The 15,633-nt window shown below is 37.9% G+C and overlaps 1 protein-coding gene across 1 annotated transcript in view; it reads right to left on the bottom strand.

The window, feature by feature from the left end:
* The window catches only part of ARHGAP28 (Rho GTPase activating protein 28), a 175,284-nt gene extending 160,045 nt beyond the window's left edge, over positions 1–15,239 (bottom strand). Inside the window, exon 1 of the mRNA XM_063076624.1 lies at positions 15,118–15,239. Within this exon, the coding sequence (XP_062932694.1) occupies positions 15,118–15,239 (122 nt within the window). The remainder of the gene's footprint in view (positions 1–15,117) is intronic.
* Positions 15,240–15,633: the final 394 nt, after the last annotated feature.

Below are 15,633 nucleotides of genomic sequence, written 5' to 3'. Positions count from 1 at the left end.
AGAAAAAATAAATGGATGAATAAATTGAATATTATCTAGAGATCTCTGCTTTCTCAGCTGAATACTGATTTTCTTATTTATTCCTCTTGCACACTTAGAATTGTAAAACAGTGATTTGGACAAAGTATTTAGGACATTGTGCTTTTTTTTTCATTAATGAATATACTTACTTAAATATATAATTCATCCTTTCTGGGCTGACCCTTGGTTAAGTTTTCAGAACGCTACCACCTGAATTCCTACATCTGTTTTTTTCTCCCTCTCTGTCTCCTTCTCGCTGTTGTTCCTTTAAAATACATGAGCTATGAAGTTTCTCCAAATGTCAGTCCAATGTTATGTTTGAGGTGAATGACTTGTGTCCATCACAAACTGCATAGGGCAAAGAACACTGTTAAAGCCGTAGGAGACTGAATTGTCTGGGCTCTTCCTCTCTTTGTGACCTTGAAAGTTACTGCTCTTGAGATTCAGTGTCCTCACTTAAAAATGGGAGGTTGTAACAGATGCAGGCTCAGGTTTCTTTCAGCCTTCCGTATTATGGAGAACTAATTCTCTGTATTTTGCTATGACAGGCTTGCTATACGAGCCCTATGAACAGGCAGAGCAGGAAGCTGTCTAAATCAGGAGTCAGACACGATGGCCCACAGGCCAAATTCAGCCTACTACCTGTTTCTGTAAATAAAGTTTTATTAGAACACAATCAAACCTATTGGTTCACATATTGTCTATGGATGCTTTTGTGCTAATGACAGCAGAGTTGCAACAGATATAACCAGAAAAGCCCAAAATATTGACCATTTGCAGAAAAATTTCACCAACCTCCAGTCTAAATGATGTGCACTGAGGTGTGTGACTTCCTGCCCAAAGAACTGTCTTCTGTTCCCTAAAGAAGAACTGGAGTTTCACCATTAGAGGTTAAAAATGTACATACTCTTTGGAAAGGTAAACCACTTTAAATGTTATGCAAACAGTTCCTTAGTGGGAATCAAATGATCCCTACCTGGAGCACTGCAGGGAAAACAGAGGGGACCCAGGGAGCCAAAGCATATTGGGCAGCCACAAAATTAAACTCACTGACATCCCAATTCCGCCTGGGTTATCTGACTGTGACTATGATCCTTAAATAAAGCATTTTCTTTCCTTGTTTGTGGGTATGTCTTCAGAAATCCTGGAGGTCTTTATGATCACCACCATGTTATAATTTTCCTTCCATAGTCATGGATAAGAAGGTGAGGTGAAGACAGAAAAGAGAAGGGAGAAAGGCTGGGGGTTCTTGGTGGAGGGAAATTCCCATCGAGACTCTAAGCCCATTTTTTTCATAGGCATGTTCTTGCAAATGTCAACAGATAACAGTTTTAAGACCTCGTATGTCAGAAAAAACTCAAAAGTGGAAAATGAGGGAAAAAACAAAATAGATTCTTTTTCCTTAAATTTAAATTGCATTAAATTTATTCTAACATTGTACTAAAACAAAATGTAAATTAAATTATTTAAATTTAATTAAATATAGATTAGTTAAATATAATTAAATTAAATGAAAATTTAGTATAAGTCTAGCACATATAATATAAATAATAGAGAAAAATAGAATTTAAGTGTTGGAAGAAACCCCAGATGTCTATCCAAATGAAGAAACTGAGCAGTAACTGTGTTCAGTCTGACCCTAATCTCTCTCTCTCTTTTTTTTTTTTTACCCAAAGTGCACATTAAGTGGTCTCTGCCCTCCACTGTTCATCTTCTATTACACGGCCTCAGCAACACCAGCAACAGTGGCTACATGCTACAATGCCTATTCCTTATACTGGTTCTTCCAACTCATAACCCCCCTACTAACTCATGCTCATTCTTTAAGACTTGATAAAGATCACTGACTCTCCCACAAGAAGCTTTCCTTAACCCTGCTCTCACCAACATGATCCCCAAGTGTTAGTTACATCTTCTCTGCTCTCTCAGAGTATTTCATGCATTTTTCCTCAATCATTTACTCATTCATTTACTCAACCATTCAAATATTAAGTGACCATTCTGGGCCACTAAGCTAAATGCTTGGGAATTTAAACTTTGGGTGCAGCTGAAATTGATCCTTAAAACATCCACTATTTTCACTTAAGGACAAGCTATTAACTGTTTTTGTAGACCTAACACCTGATATTGCGTATGGCATACAGAGGCTCAATAAATGTTTGATCAATTTCACTTTTTATTGCTAGAACCTGAGCTTAAATTCTTCTTGCTTTCATGACTGAAATGACCCTTAAACAAAATTTAATCTTTAAAGCACTGGAGGATTTATTTACCTTAATTATCTATCCATGCTTCACTCAGTTTTATGTGTTAAGGTAAGATTATTTACAATTGTTGCCAGTTTTGATTTGTATTAATTATCCTTCACTTTATAGCATACTGCCCTTAGTTTATGCTATCCTGTGAATAAAGGATAATTTAGTGGATCCTCTCTCTCAGGGAAGACTTCGTAAAGGAAGCGATGCTCAGGTTTTGGAAGATGTCCCTGATGGTTTCCCACTAAGGCGAAGTCACATTTCCACGTTTCAGGCTCCACTATGCTCATTCAGCAACCATTTGTTAAGTCCCTAGTAAATGCCAGGACCTTTGATGGGGAAGGGAGTAAGGTAATTAAGGATTCAGTAGTGAAGAAAACAGACGATTCTCCTGTCTTAACAATGCTTCCATACTATTGTAGGACTAAGGATAAAGCTTCAGCACATAAGCAAAAATGTCTCATTAAAGGATCTTAAGTGGGAGAAGTAACCTTAAGTCCTACATTTTAGAAATGCTAGGTTTCTTTCTTGACGTTTATTACATTTTCAGCTCTTCGGGGTAAGTTTTAAAAGCTCCCCCCTTCAGTCTGCCTCTTCTCTTTCGTTTCCTCCCCATAAGCTCAGGCTTGAGAAGGAATCGTTTCTACCTGCAGCCTTTATTTCCTTACCTCACATTCACTCTTCTACCTGTAGCAAACTGGCTTCCACCTCTACCACTCTATTGAACCCCGTGTAGCAAAGATCATCACTTATATCCAACTACTGAATCCAGTGGGTGGTTTTCAGTTTTTACCTTACTGGCCATTTAACTACTCTTGATGTGGTGGTTCGATCATTCTGAGCCTGATGCGTTCGCTTCTGGAACGCTCTCGTCCTCTCGGTCTCCGACGCAGGCTCCCAAGCCCTGCCCCATCCTAACTGGCATGGCTCCTCAGGTTTCCATCTTTGTTCCACTGCTGTCTCTATGGAGACCCTACTCTCTCCTGCCAGATCTCATCCAGTCCCAGTTCTAACCAGCCCCCAAATGCTGAAGTCTCCTGCGAATAAACAGCTTAGAACTTTCAGCCTTGATGACCCTCCTGAGCTTCTGACTTGCACAGTCACTGTCTGCTGGGCAGACACACGTCGTTCTCCCACAGGAACACAGAGCTCAACATTTCATAAACTAAATGCATCGTTTTCTTCCACTATTTGCTCATCCACCAGAATTCCCAATTTCAGTTAATAACACTGGCAGCCAGAAACCCAAGTCATTTTTCCTAGTTCCCAGCATGCACTTAATCACCAAATCATACCAACTTCTTTGCTTGTTTTCCCCAAGAATACATTTCCCCTTTCATCCATATTCCCACAATCTGGTCTAGGCCCCCATCATCTTTAATGCAACTACTGTATTAGTCTTCTAAACCATTGCTCAACCCCATCATGGTTCACCTTAAAACCAACTTTTACATTCTAAAGGAATAAAGAGATTGGGGATCCTGAGGAAGAATAAACAAGGAAGTTACAAGATTACGATTTTGATTTTATGTATTCTAATCCAATAGCTCTTAAACCACATTAAAATAGTAATGAGCTGAATGGGGTATAGACAGAGTTGGGAGTGGGGCAGTGAAAAAGACAGAGAATGTACAGGGGTAAGATTTGGTTAACTGAAGAGTTCCTTTTTTAAATGCATTTTCATCAGGCTGGTTAGCTCAGTCAGTTAGAGCTCAGCCTTATAACACCAAAGTCAAGAGTTCGGATCCCCTTACTGGCAAGCCTTAAAAAAAAAAAAAAAAAAAAAAAAAAAAAAGTTTAAAATGCATTTTAAAAGCCCTCTGTGTAGCAAAGCACTCCCAGAAACTCAAAAAAGAACTGGTGCTAATTTTTTTTAACTCCCACAATGAGAACTTTTTTAGTGTCTGGATAAGAAGAGTATCATGTTTGCTTAGGATAGATATAATCAAAATCAGCTTCTCTGGGGCTTCTTAGAAGCTGTGACTCATGTTGTTTTAGCTGGTGTTGACTCACTGCTGCACAAAGGATGACACAGCTTTAAACACCCAGGGACGGCCTGCTTTTTTCCAATTACATGCTTCCAGCAACTGGAAGAGGTGGGAGTCCTCCAGCGTGGAGCTTTCTGCAACTAAGCACAATTCAGATTTTATATAAACTGTTGCCAAGTCGACCTTGTAATCACAGCGTTTCATAAATGCAGAGGGAGAGGAGTGAAGTTGTGGTATGTTAAAAATCACAGGGCCAGGCATCCTCTGTTTTTCAAAACAATCTGCAGAAACTTACAGTCAGCTCTTTTCCCCCATTAATTGCTTACGGTTGAGGTCAGTAAATGTTTTTCTTTAAGATGCCAATGAAAAGTCACAGCAAGTATGTTTTCCAGATTCTCCAAGTTACACTCAGTAAGATAACGCACATGGGTAGCTGTAATAGTGTTTGAAAGGAAGCTGAGGAAATGCCATTCCCATAATCGACACCACATTTCTCTAGTTCACAGAGGCAGCCAGTTTTCCCCTGTCCCATGTTTTCCTCGCTGTTGGCCTAGCTGCTCCCCAACACAGTAGCCCGTGCTGTGGCGCTCGGGTGGATGCTGCAGACCGGAGCAGTGACCAGGGCTCAGCAGCACAAAATTCAGAGCTGTCTCAAGGGTCAGTTATCCCCGATCAGGCTCTTTGCAGGATGGACATCATTCCCTGCAGTCCTCGCTCGTGACTGGGGTCCATGAAGGTTGGGTCCTACTAGCAACACACTCTGAACTCCCTGTCTGGATAGGAAAAGTGAGACGACACTCCTGAGGACGCAGCAGTTAGCAGAGAATCCCAGACCGCTGCTGACACATAACTAAATGACTGTCCAGTCTCTACAGCTCTGGTGTCCTAAGAACCAAGCTTTATCAAAACGAATACCTTGAAAAATAAGAACAGGCACCCAGAACCTGGAGGCCATGCTGATTCCGACCTCTCCAGAGGATTTGAGTCCAGACTCAGATGAGCCCAGGATTAGTTTTCTAAATTAAATGTGGGAGACTAGGGATGACTCAGGGGTCCAGATTTCCAGAACCTATCTTATCTTATCCTACATTTTCAAGCAAGATTTAGAATAGAACTGATCTCCACAAAGTCACACTCTAGGACCTGACTTGGTCTCTTGATTGGCTTTGTAAGGATGAGATGAAAACTTGACCAAATATTGAGACAGAAAAGAGGAAGGCCCCATTAATTCTCCTGGAGCACTGTTCCTCAGCTTGCATTAAGCATTCTTGTGTTATAAATCATGTTGCAAGGAATTAAATGAAACATATACTTTTAATCACAGAAATCTATTTAAGAGGTTAAAGAAAGCAATTAATAAAACTAAAGTGAAAAATTCTAAGATACAGATACTAAGAACATGAACCTAAGTGTTAAAGGATTACAAATTGCCCTCTCCCCTTCACCAAAAGTAAAGAAAGAAAGAAAGAAAGAAAGAAAGAAAGAAAGAAAGAAAGAAAGAAAGAAAGAAAGAAAGAAAGAAAGAAAGAAAGAAAGAAAGAAAGAAAGAAAGAAAGAAAGAAAGAAAGAAAGAAAGAAAGAAAGAAAGAAAGAAAGAAAGAAAGAAAGAAAGAAAGAAAGAAAGAAAGAAAGAAAGAAAGAAAGAAAGAAAGAAAGAAAGAAAGAAAGAAAGAAAGAAAGAAAGAAAGAAAGAAAGAAAGAAAGAAAGAAAGAAAGAAAGAAAGAAAGAACCACAGGAAGATTTCCTGTTACCTATTGTTTGGATTTTACTTTCTCGGTCGATTTGAATGACTTTTCTACATTTTGTCTAGTTTAAAATATTACCACTTGAATAAAACTGCATGAAGGATAAGAATACAGCTTTTAAATGAAAAAAAAAAATTCCTATCCTTGAACTTCATTCAAGTGATAAAATTTCTCAAATAAATTATTTATATCCATTCATATTTAACCTGTCTCTATGCTATTTCATTAAAACAGAATAGAAATGTTTGCAAAAAGAAAGGCTACATCAAAACTGAATAATTATAACATCTACTACGTGAAAGTTGTTATTGCTGGTTGCTAAGGGGGGCACAATAGTGCTGTCTCTGCTCTCAATAAACCTATAAGCAAATTGAAGCAGAAAAATAATAAATCCATAATGTATTAAATAATGATACAAGATTTAAATAACAGGTTAAAAGCGCCAGTTTTGGTAGGAGACTACGTTGGACTATCTATTGTTACTTGCTGTATGATCTTGAGCTACTTCTCTGTGCCTCAGTTTCTTCCTAGGTCATAGAACTGTTGTAAAAATTAAATGGGATAATACATGTCAAGCTCTTAGCATGGTGGGTGCCCCACAGTAAGCTCTCAATAAAGCTAGGACTCTTCTTCTTTTTTTTTTTTTTAAAGAATCAACATCACAGAATAGTCGTGCATGAGTAATTACCAAATGATCATTTTGGTGGTAGACTGTAGCTTGTTACGGTCGGTGAGAACTTACCGATGGATGGTGAGAACTCACCGATGGATGGTGAGAACTCTTTAATTTCTTTTGTTTTGCTTTTCATCTCTTGCCACTTAGATATTTGTTTATCCTCAACCACTGTCATTAGCTGTGGCTACTATATAAATTTTTTAAGTGTGGTAGCAAGGATGAGGGGAAAAATGAGGAGTAAAGAGATCAAATATCATATTATTAGTTGTAATGCCATTCATTTTAGGATGTATAAATTTTTGTAGCACCTGTCATATTTCTCTACTGATTTGCAAAAACATAAAGGCATTGGTGGACCTTTGTATAAAGGCAAATACATTGGTAGGTGTTTGTTTAAAGGCAAATGAATTGGTCAATGTTTTCTAAATTGATTTTCATAAATGAATACTAAGCGGGAGACTTCAAAAGAATTCTTTTCTCTATATGTTACAGATGTGCAAAAGAAAATTTTGTGGCTTACCACAGATTTAAATAGATATAAAGATTTATTTCTTATACATAAAAGATAATCAGTACCACAACTTAGAATTACTAAAATAGGACAAATACATCCCAAGTGTTTGACGTTTGAAAAATACTACGTACTACTTTGTCATTTGTTTCCAGTTTCTCTTTCCTGTCCTTTGTAGTGTGTTTATGTGCAGTTCTATTCATCTAGGGGATCAGAAATGGAATGCATAGATTTAATTAGTATTTAAGAGTAACACTAGACATGCAGCTGGTTCTCTTAAGTGATGCTTAGTATATGTTCTCCCATCCTTGGATTTACATGGCACTTTTCAAATGGATAGTTTTTCTATAATATTCATTTATTAAAGAATGACATAACACATTGGATACTCAAAGAATGTGTCATAAACCCCAGATATTTAAGTCGATGAATATATAGTAAAGCAACCTGCTTTCTTTACTACCTACTCTAGAGAATAAAGCAACTTGAAGCTTTTGGACACATTTTTATTTTGTTTTGGTGGCCATCCTACAATAATCACAAAGAAATGGATACATGAAACTTCATGTGATACAGAATGATACATTATGCAAATCTCACTACTTGAGTAAGCAGAACACAGCAAGAAACTAAAAGCAAATCTAAAAAACACTCAAAAGAAATCAAAATAAATGCTGTCAAATTCTTTAACAAAAGATAATACATGTTTGTCCTTTGAACAGCATTTCCTTCCCAGCAGTTCTAACAAGCTTAATTAATCAAAAGTAAGTTATAAAGCATGTTAAAAATAACAATATTAGAAAGAAAAGAAGTACTGCTAAAGACATGCAGGGCTGCCTGAAAATAAGGGGGAAATAACAACAGCAATAAATAATAATTTAAGTTGTATAAAGAATAAAACAATATACCAATATAGGCTATTTACCAGTAAGGCAAGCAAACTTACACATCTCAATAGGTGCTTTACTTTACTACAACACCTTCAATCATGCTGTCTTGATGATATTCATTAAGAAAAAGTTAATTTCTACATTATTTAAGAGTATGCTTGACTTTATATTTTCATCCAAAGAAGCTTAAAAACAAAACAAAGCCTATTGCTTAAATGGATAGAATTTTTTCCAAAACTTTCTTCTGAGAAACATTCCATTCGCCTTTTTTGCTTTGCTACATAACATTTTACTTTTATTCTTGGCTAGAACTAATATCTAGGGACCATATGGCTGGGAAATAAGAGCCTGGCAATTACTTCAGAAATGAAATTATTTGGTTTGAGAAGGGAACGAGAAAAAAAATTCTCATTATATGCAAATTAGAATGTTTATTTTAGTTAAAATACATTAGCAGATGTTCAAGTAACATCTCCAGAACACAGGTAAGAGGAAAATGTTTTCCATAGGGTACAAAAATAGTTCTAAAAAAATAAAAGACAGCAATACTCTCCATGCAAAGTAGGATTTCAGAACAACTACACTCTCTTAACACATCATTTAACAACTTCCTGATTTTTTTTTCTCTTAAATCTGTAATTAAGTTTTGCTTCCAAAAAAATGAAATTTTACAAATTAGAGAATTTATCTTTATAGTTTTCCTGAACTCAGACCAGGTGAAATTAAACCATTTTATTGTAATTTGTGTCAAAAAAAAAACCCCAAAAAACAAACAAAACAACCCAGTAGATTAAATTGATGCTTGATTATATTTTATTGACTTTCTTAAAGACAAAGGCGGTAAAAACAATAAAATCAGAAAGAATACTGAATGTGTATTTAATAGTATGTAAACTAAGTGAAATGTAGAAGAAATGAGAGAAACAGAAAATCGTCATTAGAACACCACAGTAATCAATTTTACTGCAAGATCCACAGATGGATGCTAAAAGCAGTAAAGGGAAGTTGGAGGAAAAAAGGATATTTGCATAGTCTCAAAGTATCTGCCCAGTGATAATTATTAATTACTAAGGGGGAAATAGTAATTTTATAGTACAGAAATCTGACAGACACCACCTTAACCAGGTTATCAAACCTGACATCAACATTAGTAACACATATCCACAGTATGTAACCCCTCATATGATGCATGGAGAAGGGCCCAACAACTCTTCTGCAGAATTTTCACCAAACATGCATAACCTCAATCTAACTGTGAGAAAACAACAACCCAACCCAAATTGAGGGACTTCCTCCAAACTCATCAAGCCGTCCTCAAAAAGTCCCAAGGTCATGAAAGACAAGGACAGACTGTCACAGATTGGAGTAGACTCAGGAGACATAACTAAATTCAGTGGGAGATCCTGGATTCAACTGTACAATTGGAAAATTCCAATTCTAGTGGAAAAACTGGTGAAATCAGAATAGAATCTATAGTTTAGTTAATAGTACTGAACAGTGTTTATTTGTTTACTCTTGACAATATGCAAGATGTTAGCATTTGGCAAATCTGGTAAAAGTTACACAGGTACTCTGTGTACTACTTTTGCAAGTTTTCTACAAGTCTAAAATTACATCAAAATAAAAAGGTAAGAAAAAGTCATCATCTTCATCCACATGAAGGTGATGTTACAAAACCCTAAATTCCCTGAATTTTTGTGGATACATTAGTGATTAAAGATCAGGGAGAAATGAGCAGGTTAAAAATGAACAGAGCAACTGGCCAAATGTTTAGCCAAATGACAGGATCAAAGGAAATGTGCCAGATGTTTTCCAACAGCTCTACACATGGAGGCATCCACACTCAGCAGGGATCCCACTGTAAAAAGAAACTGGAGACACCAACTCTGGTTTCAACCATAACTTAAAGAATGCCCTATAAATACCCATTCTCTCGTAAAAATCCTATTTCCATTACTATTTCTGAATCCTCTAGAAAAAGTATACCTACTACTATCCCCCAGAATTTGGTGTCCCTGTGTATGTGTACATGAGCTCATATAGCTCTATATAAATGCCTAATTTAGTAAGAATTGGCACCTTAAAATGTCTTTTTAATTGATTAATTTCAACCCAGAAAGGTACCAGTAAATCTCACTAAAAGTTGATAAACTCAGTTTTTCCTCAAAATAAAAAATGTACTTTCCTCACTAATTCCATCTCAATCAAATTATTCTCATTACAAAGGACAGTTATGGTGTTATGAAACAATATCCCTCCACAAAAGTTTAAACACTGCTGTAGAATTAGAATTCCTAGGATAACCTTGGTCAGCTTCTATATTTGTTTTTGAGGAAGAGGTGGCTCTTTCCCTCCTCTATTTTCATCCTCCCTCAGGAAGTTAATGGTATAACTAGATAAACATCAGACATAATCATGGCCATTTTATACTATACCTTCACCAAAAAATTTGGTACATTATTATTTGTGGATAACTCAGGAAATCCTTGAAAAACAAGGTATCTAACTATATCTTCAGCTACCTTCTATTTCATAAACAAAACTGTATGTACATCAATATTCTCACTCTGGATTGTGAATAGAAGCTTAGCCTCTCTAAAAAGCATGATTCTAAAGACAATTTTAGTCATTTATTTTAATAGAACTGAGAATTTATAGTTCTACATTCTCTTTCATCCTTTACAATAGAATGTAAGCACAGAATGCTTTTGAAATAAGGTATTTCTTTCCTCCTAACAAATACTTATTACTCGTGAGTCTCTTTGCTGCATAAATCAACTTCACAATGGTTTGGATCCCCCATGATCTGGAAAGGCACCAGACACCTGGTCTAGGCCTTCCTGCCACTTTTGGGTATACGTATAATGGCACTAAACACAGAACAAGGTGCTTTGTTTTCCTAATCAGGAATATGCCTAAATTGTCCATCAACCCCAAAATTATACTTTTTTGCTGTAATATCAGATTAGTTGACTCAAATGGAAAATAAGTGAGATCAAAATACGTCTGCTAAACCTTCCTCTGAAGGACTGAAGTTCTTGCTTTAACTACTGACAGGTTTGTGTGTGAATGTGTGTGTATTGGGGATAAGAGGGGATGAATCTTGATGGTTTTCTTGCCTTTCAACTCCAAAGAAGTAACTTGAAATTCTATGTTACTAATATGTCATGCTACTGTTAAGTCATAGCAAAAAAGTAGACTTTGTAGAGTCCTTTAGATTAATTCTTAAGAAAACTTTAAAAGATAGAAATAATGTGAGAAAATAGAATCAATTAGGAGAATTAAAAACCAGGTCTATCTATCCATCCTTGTGCTCTATTAGAATCAAGGAATATGGTTATAGATATTGTAGGAAAATAATAAGAAACAATTCCTAAAGGAACACAGAGGGGGAAATCCCACAGTCTCAAAAGGAAATATAATACTATTTTAAATGCCACAACAGATTTCTCCATGCAAATTTAAAGAGCAAAAACAGAAGAACAAAGAAGTATTAACTCCTCTTATTTACTAGCTCAACATGTATTGTCAACTTACTGAACTTGCAGTACTGTCAGGATGAGATAAACAAAGAATAATGTGTATATTAAAGACCAAAATATTAACTTATCTACACTAAATAGTGATTTTTTTTTTTTTTTTTTTGTCTTTTTCGTGACCGGCACTCAGCCAGTGAGTGCACCGGCCATTCCTATATAGGATCCTAACCCGCGGCGGGAGCGTCGCTGCGCTCCCAGCGCTGCACTCTCCCGAGTGCGCCACGGGCTCGGCCCTAAATAGTGATTTAAAAAAAAAAAAAGAATTTAAATCTGAAGATGACTTATTGTCCATCTATCCCAACCTAGAATCTTTTAGGTACACACAACTCCTTCTAAAGGCATTATATGATCTCAGGTGGTTTCATTCATTATGTTCCATACATAGTTTTAACCAATGGAGTACATAGTTTTAACCTATTTATAAAATGAGATAAGAACAAGTGATCTCTTAAATCTTTCCAAATTGTTTTTATCTTGAGGGATCTCTTAAATCCCTCCAAATTGTATTCATCTAAGGGATCAGAAACGGAATGCATAGATTTAATTAGTTTTAAAAGTAGCATGAGACAGGCAGCTGGTTCTGTAAGTGATACTTAGTACACGTTCTCCCCGCCTTGGAATTACATGGCACTTTTTACTGGTCAAATAGATAGTTTACTAAAAATGTTTTACTCTCTTCTTTACGTCAATAACAACTGTGATTAAAAGCAATAGCAGTAATAATACAGCTAACATATCTGGTGCTTCCTTGATGATGGCCTATATTCTAAGCAGCTGGGTGTAGGTGATGCCCAGGGTCTGGCGATCTGAGTACAAGCCTGAGTAACTGACAAGTACCTTTTACTGGCTACTTTAATAAAATACAATGGGCAGGCCCAAAGAGAAATTGCAATGGACATTCAGCCTCAGTGTTGAAGAGCATCAGGGAGAACGTGACACAAGAGCGCCCATAGCCCACGTAAGGGGGTAGCCATTACTCAGCTCCTGCCAGTGCAGGCAGGCAGCAGTGCAGGCCCGAAGTGCTGGACGATTTTTCTTTCTTGGGAAGCTGGAAATCCAGATTTATATTTGAAGCCTCTTGATTTAGAAATATTGCCACTTATTTAATCTTTTTTCTAAAAATTCTATTAGTATGAGAGGTCAACGGTCACCTTCTCAGGGCAGGGACTGTGTCTCATTTATCTTTGCATCTCCTAAAGTGCTGTTGGCACTTAGTACATGCAAATAGGTTGGGTCCAGCTGTTAAAAATTCCACCATTTTATCTTGGCCATTTTATAATTTTGGTAGGAATTCATTGATTTATTCAACAGATATTTACTGAGCTACTACAATGTGCCAGATATTGCTGTAGCCACTTGGGATACAATAGTGGAAAAAAATGAATGAAATACAAAGAGAGAGAGCTTATATGATATTTTACTGGGAGAAATAGGACCCCAAAAAACTCAAAACACATAAACTCAGGTATAGTGGAGGCCTGGAAAATAAGAAGAAAACAGTTTGCTTTTAATTGAAGCTACGCTACCAAGAGCTAAAGAATGATAGAACTTAGAAAGTCAGATAAATAGTCCATGCTTCCTAGTTCTATACTGTTCATTACTCCACACAAATGTTACAAATATATAAGCAATTTAAAGGAAAGGGAATTCTTGAAAGAGAGAGTGCTTTCTTCAGAAGTAGAACAATACAATCTTGCATCTTGGCTTGAAAGGAAGTATTGATCAGTAGTTAGTGAGTCAAAGGTTAATAACTTGGGCCTGATTATTTCTGTTATCAGCTTCATGATTAATGGTGTGGTGTCCTCTGGCTCCTTGTAAATACAGGAACCTCTTTTTTATTGCTTTTACTGGGAAACAAGGAGTTATGCTATTCTTCCCTGGTTGCAGGGGGCAGACGAGTCTGTATATCTCCTGCCTCAGAGGGCGAGTGGCACAAAGACTCCTACAGAGACAGTGAAGAGCAGTTGCCAAAAATGCAAACTTAGAAAAACCTAAACCTAATTGGCAACCTTACAGTTAAACACTAGCTGCAACATGCAACTCCTTTGCTTTCATGTATTATCATTCCACAAGAACACATGCTGAGTTAATAGAACTTCTCCCTCCAGTTTGCTTTGGAAGCAGATGTAGTTTCGGATAACCCAAATGGCACAATCTGGCCACTGCTCCTAGACAGCTGCTGGGAGTTATTGCTGGGACAGCTATACCAGAACCATTTACAAAATGTGCAAATCTGGCCCACGCTTCTCATCAAAATTACTTATAATTATCTACCTAGTTACTCATAATATGAGTAATTATAGCCAATGATTATGTTTAGAAAAGAAAATACCCTAAAGATTAATGCAAGTTTGTATCTTCAAGTTGTCTTTAAAATAATGTGCACAACTCCTAAAGCTGGAAGAAATATGTTATTTTCCCATTGTCTTTATATAAAAATGAAATTGTACTCTTTGAAAGAAACAATGTTTTCTTTGTTAGCCAAGCCCAACATAGATCTCATGCCAATGTAGCTTGTTCTTCTCACAGATATTAGCCAAAAGGATATTCCTTGAAATAAAGTCACAATCTGTTGAAAGCCTTACAAATCAATTAGGAAACAAAAGTGATCATTACCACATAACTTATGATAAAAGCATGAGAAAAAAGAAATGATTAAAAATAAACATAATGAAAAAGCACACCAGTCAAGCTGCCTGCTTGTAAAGAAAATTGGTCATCAATGGATCGGTAGCAGATGATTGGTAACATTTAAACAAACAAAACTTCCCCTAAATATGTGTAAGATATCAAACCATCTCACTTATAGTAATGTTTTTGTCTACCCACCTAAACATATTTCTTTTAGTTAATAAAAGTCTCTTTGGTCTTGATCCCTGATTTATTAAATCTATAATGCACATAGTGAGATGGTTATAGACGTTTTTTGACCCAAAGGAAATATATCATAACTGCATTTACAGCACAGAGTTGACATCAGCAGTAATGACACTGATGTATACACATAATTGAAAGGTTTTTAACATCTAGAAATAAAATAGTTTTTAAAAGTCTACTGAGATTTACTTTTTATAGTCTCTCATTCTACATTCTAATTTAGGTGGCATGCAGTTACTAAAGAAGCTCTCACTAGTATTCTGAAGATTTAGAATAATGTATCTTAATTTTTTTTCATTTTCTGCTTGTTTCGTGTTAAAGGTTTTAAAATTCCCCAATACTTTATGGCAACTATGGCTGAAATGAGGCACCTATTATCATCAAGTCGTACCAAGCATAAAACTCCGCTGCTAATCTCTGCTAGCCAAGGACTTGAGCTGGTCGTTTCCCACTTCCAGTCAAGGACTGTACAAAGAACAGGAGGCTCCCTCATCTGGCCCACCAAAACGTGAAACCACCCTCAAGTGACGGTGGTCGTCCGCCCACGGAGAAAACTCAGCTTCCAGATGCACCCCAGCCCCGCGGCCGGCCGCCCCCCGGGAGGCTCTGGGTACCTGCTGAGCGGGTGGCTGGCGGCGGCGCGGGGCGCGCGGCGCGGCTCGGCGCCGGGCGGCTGCGGGCGGGCGTACGAATGGTAGGCGGTCAGCACCACGCCGCCAGAGTCCTCCAGCTCCATGGTCAGGCGCGCATGGCTCCGCGCCGGCCCCAGAACAAAGGCCGGGGCCAGCGTGGAGCAGCGCGCCGCAGCCGCTACCCGCCAGGCCGTCCTGCGCCCGGGACCTCTCCGCGGCCGTGGGGGGCGTCGGGGGCGCGGGCAGGCCGATTAGCATACAGTGGAGGCCACGCCCGCCGGCACGGGCAGGATGATTAGCATACAGTGGAGGCCACGCCCGCCGGCGCGGGCAGACCGATTAGCATACAGGGGAGCCCACTCCCCGCGGCGCGGGCAGGATGATTAGCATACAGTGGAGCCCAAGCCCACCCGCGCGGGCAGGCCGATTAGCATACAGTGGAGCCCAAGCCCACCCGCGCGAGCAGGCCGATTAGCATACAGTGGAGCCCACTCCCGC

This window comes from Cynocephalus volans, chromosome 13 (assembly GCF_027409185.1).
Source record: "Cynocephalus volans isolate mCynVol1 chromosome 13, mCynVol1.pri, whole genome shotgun sequence".
Taxonomy (NCBI): Eukaryota; Metazoa; Chordata; class Mammalia; order Dermoptera; family Cynocephalidae; genus Cynocephalus; species Cynocephalus volans.
This window is presented reverse-complemented; position numbering and strand designations above follow the sequence as displayed.